Source organism: Aspergillus tanneri (assembly GCF_003426965.1).
Source record: "Aspergillus tanneri strain NIH1004 chromosome Unknown AapTan_2_pilon_pilon_pilon, whole genome shotgun sequence".
NCBI classification, from domain to species: Eukaryota; Fungi; Ascomycota; class Eurotiomycetes; order Eurotiales; family Aspergillaceae; genus Aspergillus; species Aspergillus tanneri.
The window spans coordinates 2144330-2161294 of NW_022984629.1; the positions used below are offsets into that span (position 1 = coordinate 2144330).

Consider the following 16965-nt stretch of genomic DNA (forward strand, 5'->3'; position numbering starts at 1 on the left):
ACCGTCTCGCGAACCTCAGAGTTTTGACCGCCCCTTGCTTCCCCATCATTCAGATACTAGTTCAAAGCAATTAGGCCATCTGTCCAGTGTGCAGTAAGCTCTAAGATAGTGGAACCAACCGGGAAGACTTGCGCTGACAATCCTGATGATCTAAAGCAGCAAAGGAGGGGGATAGTCACGGTTGCCAATCCCTACTACCACAGCCCATTTCTCTCTAACGAGCAACATTTGACAACGCTCTGACGTGCCACGAAGTCGAAGCATGTGTCGAAGGCCTATCATGTATCGTTTAGCATGCGTTGAGGCAGCTCGTGATCAGCAGCACGGTCGCCTTATTCACTACCGGGAAGACCGGTTCCCAGTGTACGTAGTATCAGGGTAGTATCACTCGCTGTATATCACAGGTTTTAAGACAGCATAGTCTATGCTAAGTCACACTGCTATGGACACAAAATACACTATTCCTGGTATTTAGTAGGGGCATACCTAACTTCCCTGCTTTAAGTGTACCCGAGTACGAGTACGAGAGTATAACATCTACCAAATACTAAGCATGTAATTAAGTGCCTTCATCCAAAGACTGTCAGGTATCGACTAGTACCCCGAATTCCAGTGCTGACCCCTCGGCCAAGCCGCCTGATACCATACCAACAAACCACCCAAGGGGCACTTCCTTCGGAAACCACCTAGAAGCAACCATTACCATTGGCCTACATACTTTGATCTGTCTCGTGGAACCTGTTTGTCTCAAACTGGCCCACTCTTGACAGCTTCCAAGCATTCCATCGACGTTTCCTTTCCCTCAAAATCTTGCATCCGAGAACTCCTTGCTACGATCAGACAGAAAAATAGGGTGGGTTATGAACCCTTCAATTAGCTAGTGGTAGTCTGTATGATTTTACTTTGCCCCTGGTAGGACTCCCTGACAAATTGTTAATTTCTCACTATTTTCCCCGGTTTTTTTTTTTTTTTTTTTATCTTCTCAACTAGCCTTTAATTCTAATACCCAATAATAACTTCAACCTTGTCAAGTATTAGATGGCAGTAAGGGTCACTAAATAATGGGTGAATTATAGCTTCGTGGGAAACCCACTTGATTCAAATGCTCGAGTGGATTATGACATCATGGATGATGGGAATTGGATTATTGAGCAAACTTCCCCACTGCCCGAAAGGGCCAAAGAGAAAAGTCATGGTTTCATACCCAGAAGAGTACCACTACCAGCTTTATCACATTAATTGCATAGCATGTAATAAATGCCTAGCTTAGGTTACACGGTCATGTCAATACACAGCCGGTGTCAATACCATACAACCGATATTTCAGTTTCGTACCACGGATACGGATACATCTGTTCCGGGTAATGAATGGGTTCCAAATATGTACTTCCCTGTGTCTAAGTTCCCTGTCAATACCCAAGAATATGGGGCCCTACTGCAATAACGTTGCTCGAAAAGCTATGCATGTCTTAATCAAGTTTAAGGTAACGATGTTTGATATCTAGGAGATCAACAGACAGGGAGATAACCCATTTATTTTAGAGAGCCTTGTATAGTTAAAGTACTTACCTACGTTCCATATTTCCCACTATTTCTAAGAATGTAATCAATAGTATGACAGCTCTGCAATCTACATCTGGTATCCAGCATCTGGTAATTCACCAAGCTGCAGAAAAAATTACCAGGTCCCAACTGGATGGAACGTTGCGCCTCCAGAGCCGGGGGGCCTCGTTCTGATTGCAATCCCCTGTCTAGGTAATTGGCATGCGGTGTGGAAATTACAATGGATGTGCAGCGCAAAATATGTGATGGAAATGTTACACAGCTATTTCTACTCAATAATCTGGAGCAGTATTTCATGCTCTGGGCGCAGCATCAATTGGTACTTTTTTGTATTTGACCTTGACCAAGGGGGCGGGCCCTCCGGATTTGGTTAGGTACGTGCTCATCGACGTTGCCTACAAGTCGATCCTGTGTTCGTGTTTTGAAATAGCATTACCGGGGCCTGAGGCACGGCTGAGCCTCGTTCCTTCGATGCGTCTTCGATGCTTCAGCCTAACCTTCTTCCATCTTCCAATCTTGCACTGCACGCTGCGGGGTGTCACTTTGCCTGTCATATTTCCACTAGTCTTGGTCCCCCAGCACATGCAGTGGGCCGACCTGGTTTCCAATTGTTGACTTGGCTACTCATCAGCTAGCCACCTAGATATTAGTACTATGTAAGGATGGATTTTTCTTTTTTTCTAAAACGTGCTGTGGCTTGCTAATAGTCAATAGCCCCAACCTGAAGTGCAGCCTGCATGATCCAACTGCTGTCTGTTCTCATTTCTCCATGCTTATCGACCTCGTGATCTTTTAATTTCTTTTTCTTATTATTGCCTCTTCTGGTTCAATAATTTAGCAGCGCAGGCATAGTTTACCAAGCGCGAGGTCAGCACCTCCTGCAAACGAGATACTTCTCTCGGTCTTCGTGCTCCGTGCTGTGTTATAGTCATTGGCGCGATAATGGCCCGTAGCAGTGGGCTCATCTTGCTGCTGCTATCACATCACGCCATTCTCATACTGTAAGGCTGTGCATCGCCTCATTGTCGTCTGACGTGTGATGTGGTTCGGAGGCTGTTCTTCCTGATTAGTTGCTTATGGAGTACCAGGAGGTATCATCAAGACCTTGGTTCCAATCGTAAGGATCAATGTAGAGGTCCACCGTGGGAATGACAGCGTCGGAGCTTTTGATCCGAGGATCGGATCTAACAAATACTGTTTCCTGCCCCCATTTCCCTCGAGGTTATTAACAAGGACAGATGGCGTCCTGCTTATTCCCTTTTCTTCTCCCTTTTCAAATACGGAATACATAACTACTTGTTCTTTTCGTTTGCTTTCGGTCCGAACCGACAAAACGCCACATCCGTACTCCGTATTCAAGCATACTAACTGAGACAAAGCAGTGCCCTGTGCGACGCGACAACACACACTCAGAAAGGCGACTGTCAACAAGGTGCCTTTTTCTTTTTTATGTCTTTACACGCCAACCCGCCCTTCCAAGTTTGGGGCATTGACCTTGGATCCTCAATCCGAGTGTTTACCAATACGAGCGTCCGTTTCAGGCTTTGTTTAGTATCATTTTAGATTCTGGGCACCCTGTACCCACTTCTGTTTTCCTTGAATCTGTCTTGGATCTCCAACTAAAAATAGCCCTTGTTTCTGGAATCCTTCGACGACCTAACCGACACGGCACACGAGAAGGATAGTATTTAGCTGTGGGCCAGCGGCAGTGCATACAATGCCAGGGTGCCAGGCCCCGGTTTCTTTCATTCCATTTTCAAAATTGGAAGCTGAGACGGAACTGGCGAAGGACCCCAATGAAGGCCTTAGGGGATATTAGGCTCCCTTGCGATCCATTGAGGCCCAAAACGTACAAGCAAGTCCAGCCGTCAGACTCTGCCTCGAAATGATAAGCTCTCGCTGTACCGACTGTTTGTTGACCTCAGACCAATGAATGTTCTGAGGGTATGTCTGCTTCATCGAAGCGTATTATTTTGGCCATGATTGGGTGTGTTGCCTTGACGTACAATGGCTCCATTGGAAGTCCCGTAAGCGTATCTGAATATGATGCAAGGAATGACGCGAGGAAATTCTCACTTGCGGCCTGGTTGCCTTACGGCCTTTTCGTTTGCCGCTTGCTCCACTTTTCATTGGCGAATCCTTCGTTGGTATCGCAAAGCTTCAATTAACCTGAAACCATCATCAACGAGCTTTACAGAGTGTCGTCGTTGGAGTGGTACGACGCAGTCGGCATTACTCCTTGTCATCATATTGATCCAATTCCAACAGATTCATAAAAGTGGTGTTGTTGTCATGGGTACATAGACCCATGTCGGACAACACGTCTTGTTGACTTGGAAAATATCCAGGAACCCCATGGGGGCCGTGAAGCTTCGGCCAGGGTCAATCCACAAAGTTTAGTTTCGGCCACAGCTCTGTGACTAATTTCCTTGCCTCTATTGAGTCAGGTAATTAGTACTACCACGAAATCAGGGTTCGACGTCACACAAAACGATCATCAGTCTGTTGTTTATTCGCTCGCCTCCAGTATATGTCTACTATTGGCAGGAAGGATGACAACATCAGCCCACGTTGGGCATTAATTAATATCTCTTCAAACAGAGTGCGTTAATAAACTCACAGGGGTGGTATGCGAATCTAGGTTTAGCATGAACTCTTTTATTGCTGTCATTACAAACGATACCCCTATTTTCCGGGTCTACAAACTCAATTTCCGCCTAACACTCACTAGCCAGGCAATGTTATTAAGGATTGGCGGGCAATGCATCCTGTGCCTGTCATGATCTCCTGTCTGCGGGTTCTGTGAATTGAATAAAGATATTGCGAGTCTGAGTTAATCTCTGGAGAGGACCTTGGTTTCACAACGGTGGCATGACTCGTATCGGTTCTCGGAAGCGTTTTATGCCAGACGATTTTGCGACGTGTAGTTGATCCCTGGTATCAGAAGACACGGCAAATCCGGTGCAAGAAAAATGCTCCGTGCATGTAACAGAATAACGGAAATATTGCCTGATGTCTCTAGTCGGAAGCAATGAATGCCGTTGGTGACATACAGTGACAGTAGGTCCGAGCAAATTATTTTCATCAATTCTGCATCTTACCTCTCATTGACAGGTACGTATTCTAGTCCCTCGAATAGACAGCAGTAGGTACTGGTGACCCTCCACATTGAGTCCGAAACACATGCTTTGCAAATGAACATGCCGTATATGATCGTAAGGCCTCCATCAAAGGTCTCCTAAGAAGAGACACATAGAACAGAAAAGTTCTCGGTATGGGAAGATTTCAGATTAGAAAGTCCTGCATGTACAGCTACATAGCAGGCGAGAGCTCTAGGTTGTCACCAGCACTACTCTACCAAAGGTCGAGCAGCGATTCAATCATCCCCAAGTGCTCAACGAATCAACACTCAAGCTAAGAGAGCCAATCTTCTGGGTACGATTGTTGAGAACTTGCGAAAGTGTCTTTAAACTTTGATAGCTGTGGCTGCCTGCTCATCTGAACATGTTGTTGTCCATTAACGCAAATCAACATCAGGGGTGGATAATCGCACGGCGATACAGATATCAAACCGTCAACGAATCAGTGGTTCTGAATAGACTAGCAAACAGGAAAAGGTCGGCGAAGACGTACGTCAACAGGACCATGCATTTCGATCGACTTGAACTCTATTCCCAGCTCTCCATCAAATCCGGGTACCACAGCTATGAAGCGGATTGGACAGTCAGGGAGGTATTGAACAGCGGAGATGTTGCCCGCGCTGCACTGAGAGCCACATCTGTCATGGAACAATGCTGGTGTTCTGTTCGCTTTTGCATATCTGTTTGGAGAACACCAGTCCCAAGCATGTTGGCAGATGTGGTTAATGCGAGCTTGTGAAATATCAAGGTGTTGATATGCTTAATATCCTCTGCAGCCTTAGTGACAGCCCCTTGGCTTAGGTGTGAGTCTGGGTATTCGACATGCCTTCGCACCTCTGAGGGTATCTTTCCAGTACTTCCTTGTATCTTCATGGGGCGACATTGGCAGGTAGGCGATATAGTCGTCGTAGAGGGGCACACTCTGTGGAGAAGCGTCGTCCAATAGCAAGACCTAGCTACTTCATGTGGCATCAAGGACTGCCTATCCTAACTCGAACTTGCAGAAAACTGGCCATGTGATGAGCTGGGCTCGAGTCCCAGTTTTATACTGGACGGAAGTTCCAGAGGCCTTGAATGGCGTCTGCTGTCACCGTGGTTAGGACGTAGCGTCTATCGGGGTTTCTTCCAGCACGATTTGGAGATACTTTCTGGGGTTGTGTGGGTCCCGAATAATGATGCTGCGGAGAGTTTTGCAAAGCTGGATGACCTTTTGCGAGCATTTAACCCACATGGTCGGGGCCTCGTCTGACCTTGTGACGAGAACCATCTCCATTTCCAGTCATGTCGAGAAGCCTAGTGTGAGTGTCCGAGCGTGGATAAATATTTTCAATCTGTCGGATGGATTGTAAACCAAGCTGGCCCGAAGCTCTGTCTGCAGTCGAGTTAGTTCGCCATGGTCATTTGGACCAAGGAGACGTCATTGAGTTGAGTTGATAGCTGCAGTTGATCAGATCTGTGACGTCATTGCACAATGTCTGGTGATACTCTGTCACCTACTAGCGAATGCTGGCCTGTTGTTGACTGCGCTTGAGCACCAGACTGCGACATGACTGCTAGCCCCCACGGTAATCGAGATAACAAATAATGCCGGTTGGGACATGCATGCCCCGGACCAGGGTTTGAATCGTGCCCAAAGGGAACGAAGAGTCTTTTTCTCATCTACACACGTGCTTTCAGAGCCCAGAGACCGTGAGACCGTGCATTTGCACATAACAGGGACACTACAGTCCGAGGAAGGTTGGCATCGTGACAAGCTACTTTGTCTTCCGGCATAGTGTGAGGACTTACTGTGTGATGGCTCGAGTTTAGCAGCCCTTGACTCCCATAACTATCCAACGTAGCCAATCCATCTTCAGAGTGTCCTATTGCAGCTTAATCCTTCAGTCTTTTCGGAGCAACTGAGAGGGCGGTATCGTACACTGGAGGCTCCAGGTCTGCCATTCCCCGAGCCATTGAGTAGTTGGCAGTCAAAGACACCATGATCCTCGACTCTCCATCTTGTATGGTCACCTACAGCTCACGAGCTCGTCGGATATCACGTCTGCCAGACGACGGGCATCAGTCCCCATCTTCCTTTCTCGCTGGCATTGATGATGCTCTTTTCAATCCAGAGTTAGGGCTCCCCCGTCACCTGACCCCACCTGTCTTTCGCTTCATCGCAAACTTCATCTTTCCTCTCCTTCAGTAACCATGAGTCTTTCCAACGTCACTGCAGAATTCACCCGGGATCTCCCCAAAGTCGAGTTGCATGCGCATCTGAGCGGCAGCATCAGTCGCCAGTGTCTGCATGAGATCTGGCAGCGCAAAAAGGCCCAGAATCCCGGGTTAGCCGCGGAGGATCCATGGGTGGTGATGCCTTACGGGAAGGAGGACTATTCACTGACGAAGTATGTCCTTCATAATATTAGTATCGCGCTGACCCCCGTACAGCTTCTTCAACGTATACTGCAACTCTATCTATCACCTGTGCAACGACCTCCCCAGCATCGCCTACGCCACCCACTCCGTCCTCGATGACTTCCGTCACGACGGCGTGTGCTATCTCGAGCTCCGCACCATCCCCCGCGCATCCCCGGACTCGTCATTCACGCGCGAAGAATACCTACACACCATCCTAACCACCATCGAAACCTACCGTCTTACCCATCCAGACCTCACCATCAACCTTATTCTGTCCATCGACCGAGCTAATGCCTCCGCCACGGCCGCCCTAGCCATAGTCGACCTGGCCCTGGCCCATCGCGCCCGCGGAATCGTCGGCATCGACCTCTGCGGTAACCCCACCAAAGGCGAGAACCTCGCCATCTTCGCCCCCGCATTCGCAAAGGCGAAGGCGCACGGTCTCGGCATCACCCTACATTTTGCAGAGATCGACCATCCCCCCGCGGAAGATGAACTCTCCGTTTTATTGGGCTTTTGGCCCGATCGGCTGGGTCATGTCCTTCATGTTCCGGAACGAATTAAAGAGGAGATTGTCCGTCGCCAAATCGGGCTGGAAGTCTGTCTCTCGTGTAATGTGCTATCGCAGATGTGGGAGGGTGGGTTTGCGGATCATCCGTTTGGACACTGGAGGGGGGAGTGTCCGGTTGTGCTTTGTGTATGTCCTCTGTCTATCTCCCCATCCCTCCCTTTCCCTTTTTATCCGCCTTAGATGGTTCTTCTTGACGTACACTTGATCTCTTCTATACCTGTCTCTGACTAGCATGCTTAAGACCGACGATGTGGGATTCCTCTGTAGTCCCGTCTCAAACGAATATCGTCTGGTCGCGGAGCATTTCCACCTCGATCGACGAGATATCCTGCGTATGGCGCGGAACGCTGTGAATCTGATTTTCGGAGGGGAGGAGGAGAAGTCGCGTCTTCGTCGGTTACTGGATGCGTTTGAAGCAAGTCACGACGATACGATGATCCCAAACTAGAGATGTGGTTGTCACAGTGTCTATATAACATAAGACATACTGTGAAGGAATGAACTAGAGTACATCACTAGACATAACGTAAACCAAGAGCTGAAACTAGAGAACTACCCCTGCCATCTCATCTTGCCCTCCTTCAACGTCTTAACCACGCCCAGAGGCATAAACTCCCGATTCACCGCTGCCAATCCCCCGTACCGTCGCACCATCTCCCCCTGGTACAGCTCCGCCGTCCATCGCCAGTACGGCGTCATCTCGTCAAAGCTTTGCGAGACCGGCCCGCAGGTCGCGTCCGCCAGCGACATTTGGTGCGCCCGCAGCCGCTGCGTCTGGTTGACACCCACCTCGTCCGGCACGCGCGTGAGGTCGCGGTACGCCTGGAGCAGGGGCACGCTCAGGCTCTCTGCATACCGCGTGTATTCGTCCAGGCTCAGGAACGCGACCGACTCGTCGGCGTCGACCGGGCCATCCCTCTGTGACGCCTCGGGGGACTCGACCTCGGCCTGTTCGAAGTGCTCCTTGGCCGCCTGGTACTCCTTTTCGTCGTCGAGTCGCGCGCGACGCAGTCGTCCCTGCGGCGTCTGCCGGATATCCTCCCGCATGGCCAGCAGCGGGATGTACGGGTTCAGCAGCTCCAGGCCGCCGAACTCGACGGGGAAATAGAAGAACCCCTCGGGGAGGTCGTGTCTGTCGAACCGATCGGCGATTCTCCGTCGCAGATGGTCCGTGGCGCCGCTGGTGCAGTCGGGGAACAGGGCGCGCTCGATACGACTGAGCGTGGCGATGGCCATGTCGATGTGCTCGCGTCCGAAGCACACGGCCGGTTTGCCGAAGTTGTTGGCGAAGAAGCGCCCGAAGTAGCTGTTCCATGCCTGCACCCAGGCGAAGACGCTCGTGCACGCCGACATCTGGCGCCGCAGCTCCACGATGTGCTGGTCCACTTGCTCCTGGTCGATGACGAATCGGCCCTCCTGCGCGTCCAGCTTCAGGAAGCCCCAGCGGATGTCGCCCGTGGGCAGGGGGATGTCCGGCGACGGAGGGTGATCCGGATTGGGCGTGTCCTCGTCCTCTTCTTCTGTCTCCTCCTTCTTTTGCTTCTTTTCGCTCGCGAATCGGACAGTCCCTGTCTTCTCCGCATTGAATTCGAGGCCCATCACCCGGGCGAATTCGGTCATGGTGGTCCAGGCGTGCACGCACGTCTTCTCATGGCCCCAGAACCAAAAGTCGTCGTGCAGCCGATACAGATAGGCGCCGTGGGTGCGCGTGTTCACGGCGTAGTCCATGCAGAAGAGGACAACTTCACCGAAACAGTCCGACAGCATATGGCTCATGGGAATGCCGCGCTGGCGGATGCGAACTGCCGCGTCAGGCCCATCCTGCGTGAATCGCAGCGGCGCCTGCAGGAAGGTCTCGAAGAACCGCAGCCAGGGCGACGGCACCCCGAAGTAGGCGAGCACAGTGAGCATCGTGGGATGCGGCAGCGACGGGCCAAACCACTGGAAGTCTGACCGCAGCGCCGTGAACTCGCCGTGCTGCGTCGTATAAAGGAGCGACTCCGTGATCAGGAGGTGCAGCAGCGAGTGCTTCGCCTCCAGCGCGGTCTGGCGCTTCTGCTCCTCGACAACCACCCCGTCGTCACTGTCATCGCCGTAGCCGGGGGCGTCCAGGTCCAACGAGGATGGCAGTTGCGTCATGAAGTAGTTCTTCTCGTACGTCTTCTGTCTCTCCGCGACGACGCTGCGGGTCCCCGACCACAGCGTGCGCCCGTTGGCCTCTCGGAAATGCTTGAACTGCCTCCGCACGCGCTTGGGGATATAGGGACGCCGGACTTTCCAGGCGCGCGATTCCTGGAAGGCGCTGAACGCCGACCGAAACGTCACGGCCCATTGCATTCCGAGATACTGCAACAGAAGCGCGTCCAAGAGGTCCTCATCCATGAAGATGCGATACTTGCCGTTCAGGTGGCGGCGCATTTCCACTGGAATACCCTCGGCCGGCCACTGCCAGCTCTCCAGTGCCGCGAGGCGCATATTCAGCACGTCGGCCACCTCCTGCGCAACCGCCGAGTTCCGCATGAATTCCTTCAGGATGGCCGTCTTTTCCTTGGACAACAGATCCGCCCTCAGCAGCGCCCGACTGACCCCTTGGAGCCCATTGGCGTCAAACCAAGTCTGCTTCGACGCGAGCTCCTCCCCGAACGCCTTGATCTTCTCGCGAAGCTCCTTCAGCGCCTGCTGCGAGAGGTCGGTACGCATGAAGAGCCGGTCCAGGTAGGATTGGATGCCGTCCCGCTGCACGTCTCCCGCGGTGAACACGAGATTCTCCCATGTCTCTCGCTGCTCGTGCATTTCGGCACGGCCCACCGCTTCACCATCCTCTTCCTCCGTCGTGCCTGTCCGGTCGTCTTCCAGACTGGCCAACCACTCGGTCACCAGTGTGCTGTAGAACGAGGCATGCTCGTGTCGCAGCTGTAGGTACTGCAACTCCCGCTCCAGATCATCCACCCATTCCTGCAGACTCCGATCCGACACCGACGGATCATACCGACTCTGCAGGAGAAACCGACGGATATTGACGTGCGCGGCACGTTCCGATCCATCCTCCACTCCCGCGGCCTGGAGGGCCGGTCGCTCACATCCAGGTCCAGGTCCTCCTTGTCGAACGCATCGCTGGGGGATCCTTTGAGTCGGGTCACTCCCTCCAGCAACACGCGGGCCTTGGAGCGCAGGTCGACGGCGTCACCGGCCGCACGAAGGATCTCGGAGTGTTGTTTTTTGAACAGATCGCGCTGTTTCGACAGCTCACCGATCTTAATGTCGGTGATGGACTGGAGGGTCTGTGGGAGAGCTCCGGTGGCCGCCATTTTTCTCCTGTGGATCGAGAGGAATGAACAAACTGGGATGGTATGAGGATGGAGGGCAGAGAGAGCGACTCTTTGGCGCAGGGAGATCGTCCTTATAAAGAGAAAGGAGAAGAGAGAAGGGCCAAAGGCGCGTACTCCACAATAAAGAGGCAGACGCTAAAATACTGAGCTCCGGCGGAGATGCAGCCCAACACTAGAGTGTTACTAGCGGCCTCGGCGTCGATCTATGCGGCTAAGCGTCGTCTACGTGAGTCACCAGGACTACGTACTTAGTTAACTAGTTGCTAGTTAACTGGTTAGTTAGGAGTAGTTAGGTGTCATCATCAAGGAGGGGCCCATACCAGGATGTGGGCTTGACAGCGAAGGCGAGGGAATAGTCGCGTCCTTTGCTTTCCAACGGGGTGTCGAGGTAGCATCCGTCGGTCAACACCAGGGCGTCGTCACTGGACGCGACACCCATGCACGGTGCCGTCAGTCGTTGCACGACTGGTCTGGAACGGTGGTGGCGTTGGACGCATAGTCATTCCACAGCGCCGCGACATGGCTGGGCACACCAGGGTAGTCCCGCGGGGGGTTCATTGAGGGGTCTTTCACGTCCAAGGTGTTCGGAGCATAGGCACCGTCGACGAGATTGCCGTGGAAGATGCGGGTTTGTTCATCGGATTGAGGTTAGAGCTAGGACCACTTGCTGACGGGGGAGAAGGCATCGTCCGAGTTGAGCACATCTGGCCGTTCGGGAGGTGGCCCAACGTCGCGCTGTCAAAGTACAATTGCCAGTGCTGGATGGTCACCTCCTCGACATGTTGGTTCCCTGTTGGGGGTGAAGTGACCCCAGATAGTCGAGCTGGTCGAAGGTATACGATTCATTGGCGCGGGTGTTCAGACCGGCCACGGGGGCATCGTCTGACCACAGGCGGAATGCAGCGTACAGTTTCTTGGATTCGTCGGCCGAGTATCTTGTCGCTGAGATGCAGATAGAACATGTTTTGCTTGAAGGATAGGAACGAGCATATCTCGATCAAGAAACTCGGCACAGGCTACCAGCATACACGGGTCGCTCTGGAAAGTGAGCCGCTTTGCATCCATGCTCCTGATGCGGTTTTTCTATCTCGACGCAGACCAAGTCGGTGAGAACTTGGATGAGGTGCTCGAGATGTGGAGGGAGATGGATGCAGAGGGACATTTGGCGGAGGAGTTTGTCGTCGATGCTAACTTTCTCTTGCTGATGGTGAGGATGATGGTGGATAGTCTGGATTGGACCAGTCCGTTTTTCTGGGCGCTGTTTATCCTGATGGGATATGCTGGATATTAAATAATGTTCTATCTGTAGTACTTACTCTATACTGTATACTCTATAAAAGACATATTCAGGCTTCTATGTATAATAATTTCATGTAATCAACTAGCCACTTTGATTAGATCCACATCCCCACATTAGCGCCACAGCTGAACTTGGACTTCAAACTGAACCTCAAACTGAACCTCAAATCGAGTCTCTTCAACAGACAAGTGCTATTCTCTCCTGATACATCCTCAGTGCCAGTAGACATGGGAATGGACTTTGTCTTCATCAACGTACGCGAACCCAGAGATGCCCTCCAGCTAGCCAAAGAGCCCGAAGTCCGCTCCCACGTGGCCCGCTATCAATGGCGACAAGTCGAGAGTCGGGCGAAGATCACACGCGAGAGAGTTGTCGGGCGATACGAGGAAATATTCGAGACATTCAAGGACAGCGAAGACGACGACGATGACGACGACGAGGAGATCGTCTCCGTTGGCTATATGCAAATCCGCCGTCCTAAGCGCCCTCTCCCGGACCCGTCTCACCCTCTCTCAATCCCACTGCCACTAGGCGGACTCCGGGGCGATCCTTTTTCGATCGTATCCGATCTCGTGGAGACCGTTTCTACCACGGTTGGTGGATCACTGTAGCCTCCTCCTCCTCCTCCCCCCTTGCTCCCTCCCTCGTCGCTAACCGGCTTAGATTTGATGAGTATGGCTGTGGACATCCCGGAGTTAGACCAGCCCGGAAACCGAGGTCTTCTCCGAACCCGCTGGTTCCCTCTCGTCATGACAGAGCCAGCGCTATTCCTGGTGATCATGTTGTTGGCGGCATCGCACCACGCAACATTAGTGCCGAATCCGTCGACGGACTCGAAGCTGGATCTTCTCCGTCTGCGATGTGAAACCATCAACGCCATCAACCACGCGCTGCAGTTCCAGCGCCACGACCAGGTCAGCGACGCCCTGGTCGGGGCCATTGCCAAGATGGCCAGCTACGAGGCCATGTTCGGCAGCATGGAGAGCTACGACGTGCATATGCGGGGTCTTACCCAGGCAGTCGGTCTCCGGGGCGGGCTCACCGAACTGGGACTGGATGGATTACTGCGTCGGATTGTCGTGTGGATCGATCGCAATGCGGCGTTTCTGCACGGGTCGTCGCTTCATTTCCCGGGAGCGACTTTTGTGTTGGGGGAACCGTTACCGGATCCGAATCCGGGACATTTCTTAGGGGCGTCATAATGTACTGTAGTACATACCCCCGGTAGACAGACTAACGAGACAGGCTGCAATGTGATAACCTAAATAGGAAGCTGAAGATTCTTGACGTCATTTGAAGTTTATTTGGATCCACCCAAAGCTTAATGAGTGGAGCATTCCCAATGCGGATATCAGATCAAACGCGGCGACCCACTATATACCGTATTAGGATATCACATACTAACAGATCGAGCCGTCAATGTCGCTGTTAACACACTCTTAACTTTCTCCTACCTCACGACTCGACATATAAAGTCCTTCTCATTCCAACATCCTTAATCTCATCTAAGTCCGTCAAGAATCCACAAACCATCAGAATCATCAATCTTAACCATTAACAGAAATGTCTCTCAAAGGCCAAGTCGCCCTCATCACTGGCGGAGTCAAAAACCTCGGTGCCAAAACCGCTGAGGAACTCGCCGCGCAAGGTGCCTCTCTCGCCCTGCACTACCACTCCGCCAGCAGCCAATCCGACGCCGCCCAGCTGACCGCCGAACTGACCCAGAAGTATCCGGATCTCCGCGTCGTCACGTACCAGGGCGATCTGACGCGGGCAGCGGCAGTGACCAAGCTGTTCCAGGATACGTTGAAGGAGTTTGGCAAGATCGATATCGTCATTAATACCGTGGGACGGGTGCTTAAGAAGCCTATCACGGAGATTAGTGAGGAGGAGTATGATTCTATGTTTGCGTATGTATTAAAAAAGAAAGAAAGAAAGAAAGAAATACTAATATGTTACAGGATCAATTCCAAAACCGCCTTCTTTGTCCTCAAAGAAGCCGCCGCACATGTTTCCGAGGGCGGAAAAATCATCACCATCGTGACGGCCCTGTTGGGTGCTTTCACGGGGTACTATACGTCCTACGCGGGAAGTAAAGCTCCTGTTGAGCACTTTACTCGGTATATCCTATCCTATCTTATCCGTATCTATATACTTCCATAAAACTAATATTATATAGTGGAGTGTGCAAAGAGCTTCAAGCAAAACGCATCAGCGTCAACAACATTGGACCCGGACCGATGGATACACGTAAGTCATCTTAATATCTATATGGCTGGAAGCTAATTGTCTAGCGTTCTTCTACCCTCAGGAATCTCCCGAGGCTGTCGCCTTCCACAAGTCCAATGGTATGGGAAATCGTTTGACCATGGTCGAGGATATTGCTCCGGTTATTCGGTTCCTGTGCACCGAGGGATCGTGGATCACGGGCCAGACTATCTTTGCCAATGGGGGATATACCACTCGGTAATGATGTTGTATATGTCTTAACTGTTTAGTCTAGTGAATTCTGGTGGTTTTAATTTACTGTGGTGTTTATATACTACGTAGGATGTCTGTTTCTAAGGTACTACTGCATCACATCACTTGAAAATATCCACATTTGGCCGCAGACTCTTCCGTATCTAAGTTACATTCCCTGCTTTACGGAGCCATGAGGATATCCAACCTAACTTGTCTGCTGGACGGTATATTTCATGTGCATTCTATTCTTAACGAAAGGACTAGTATAAAAAGAGGAATAATATGTGTAGCGAGCGCTGTTCTCTGAAAATGTCAGAACAGAAGAAATCGCCCACATAAACCTTTATCTTCTTGGACAGAAAGAGTCCAATGAAAACCAGAGAAGTCTCGGAAAGTACTCCAATGCTTTGGAGTAAACGAGTGGAAAGAGGAAACTGTTCTGGTTGGCCGCACAACTTATCTGCCTGAATGCTGCACATCCTGGGTCATTGCTGCAAACAGATAATGTCTGTCAATAAAATATGCAACATGATAATCCAATTAGAGCTCACAAAGCCGTAGTGCTTTTGATCTACGAGATTAGTGCAAGATTACTATATAAGACAGCCGGTTGATTCTTTTACCTTGCCCATCGGCCTGAGCATGACAGGAATCTTTGACTTCCTAGAGCCATGAAGGTCTTGTGCCTTTATATTAATACGAGACTCTGCTTGTAATAACTCCTTCTGGCTTCTTAATAGAAGTTAGCTGCTATAATATGCCCACCATTGTAAAGCTGGTGTTTAGCTATAGTCTGTAACTTACATGTCCGAGCTATTATAGTTGCATCCACGCTTAAATTGCGTGGAGAAGTAGTTTAGCACTTAACTCTAATGCTCTTATGTGTGATTTAAGAACATCAACGTCTGCCAGCCATAGGCTGTCCCACATGCCTTCAACAAGTTTTTTTCCTGCGGATTCTGATACTTTTCTTATTAAAACTCTCGTCGATCATCAGCGAATTATATGGCTGATCCATTCAGAAATGGTATAGAGAATAAAATGCTAGAGTAGCAAAGTCAGTATACTGCATGGACATGCGACAAGTGAAACAGACTATCGAATGTTTTCGACTCTGCCATATATACAGCACCCGCTCTCGCAGGCTATTGGTATCTTCCGGGCTAGCACTGAATAGCTTAATCGGTCCTTCGGACTTCTGTGAGCATGCACGATTCAATGATTGTCGATTGAATTAAAGCTCACGATTCAACTCGAAAAGGTCAATCTGATGATGACAAGAGGAGATTGAAAATGGCAACAGAAAGCGGTAGATAAGCAGTCAGAATCTGGGAACTAATCCCCAGAAACTGAAGTCAGCCAGTGAAGAGGAAGTTATGGATAATGATGTAAATAACTAAATCATTCATTCTCCCTATTAACTACCAGCGTGAGTTGAAGTCCTCAGTATGATATCAGCTCAGAAAAGTAGCGAGGGATGAATACTAAATGGAAGACACTTGTCTAGAACATCCTGTCGACACCAAAGTTCACAGTTACAGGCCTAGCATATGAGTGCTAGCCACGGATTTTGTGGCCGAATGATATTTTCCATGATGTTACGTAAATCTATATCCATAGCAACCCATCATCCGATGGCTAATGCTAGGTCCAGCCAGAAGCCGATCTGTGCCACCCAGGTACGCCAACAGCAACATAACCAAGAATAGAATTGCCTCTCGTAGACTGTCAAGATGTTTAATATTTCCATCCTCATGAAAGTTGCCAATGTAGTCTCCTTCTAGCAGTATCCGTCAATCGTCAGGTAATCAATTGCATAATTATCCAACGCCTGGTATGGTGCTGTAGATACAGCATCACAGATGGGGACCTTTCACATAGTCTACTACAGCAAGTAGAGACCAGAGACACTCTGTCCAGAGTATATCCAGTCCTAGAAGAATATTCTTCTAGAAAGAATACAGTCTTAGCACCCAAAGTATCGAGAGATATCCGTTCCAGTGACCTGGATTTATCGCCAGGGAAAACAACCGGATGCTTCATAGCATAGAAAATACACCTGCTCAAGAACCTCGTCAATACACGCTCCAAGAAATCAATAACAGTACCGACGAGAACCAGGAACGACAGACAAATCTGGATATTCCCTGGGCTTCAAGCCATGGCGTCCTGGTCGTCCTCATCTGGATATGCAACCGA

At 50.6% G+C, this 16965-nt stretch overlaps 5 protein-coding genes across 5 annotated transcripts; 4 read left to right on the forward strand and 1 right to left on the reverse strand.

Moving 5' to 3' along the window:
- Positions 1-6893: 6893 nt before the first annotated feature.
- ATNIH1004_000685 (putative adenosine deaminase) lies at positions 6894-8122 on the forward strand (the record flags this gene model as incomplete). Its single annotated transcript, XM_033565393.1, has 3 exons — positions 6894-7090; positions 7134-7800; positions 7916-8122. The coding sequence occupies 3 exons, from the start codon at positions 6894-6896 to the stop codon at positions 8120-8122; spliced, it is 1071 nt and encodes a 356-aa protein (XP_033431150.1).
- A 104-nt stretch (positions 8123-8226) lies between these two features.
- On the reverse strand, positions 8227-10982 carry ATNIH1004_000686 (uncharacterized protein; the record flags this gene model as incomplete). The annotated part of the gene is made up of 2 exons (XM_033565394.1): positions 8227-10734; positions 10755-10982. 2 exons carry the CDS (start codon positions 10980-10982, stop codon positions 8227-8229), a joined length of 2736 nt encoding a protein of 911 aa, XP_033431151.1.
- Positions 10983-11162: 180 nt separating this feature from the next.
- ATNIH1004_000687 (uncharacterized protein) lies at positions 11163-11502 on the forward strand (the record flags this gene model as incomplete). The annotated part of the gene is made up of 2 exons (XM_033565395.1): positions 11163-11229; positions 11297-11502. 2 exons carry the CDS (start codon positions 11163-11165, stop codon positions 11500-11502), a joined length of 273 nt encoding a protein of 90 aa, XP_033431152.1.
- Positions 11503-11963: 461 nt separating this feature from the next.
- ATNIH1004_000688 (uncharacterized protein) lies at positions 11964-13505 on the forward strand (the record flags this gene model as incomplete). The annotated part of the gene is made up of 4 exons (XM_033565396.1): positions 11964-12048; positions 12101-12210; positions 12402-12900; positions 12967-13505. The coding sequence occupies 4 exons, from the start codon at positions 11964-11966 to the stop codon at positions 13503-13505; spliced, it is 1233 nt and encodes a 410-aa protein (XP_033431153.1).
- Positions 13506-13866: 361 nt separating this feature from the next.
- ATNIH1004_000689 (uncharacterized protein) lies at positions 13867-14773 on the forward strand (the record flags this gene model as incomplete). The annotated part of the gene is made up of 4 exons (XM_033565397.1): positions 13867-14213; positions 14265-14423; positions 14483-14553; positions 14598-14773. 4 exons carry the CDS (start codon positions 13867-13869, stop codon positions 14771-14773), a joined length of 753 nt encoding a protein of 250 aa, XP_033431154.1.
- Between the last annotated feature and the right edge of the window lie 2192 nt (positions 14774-16965).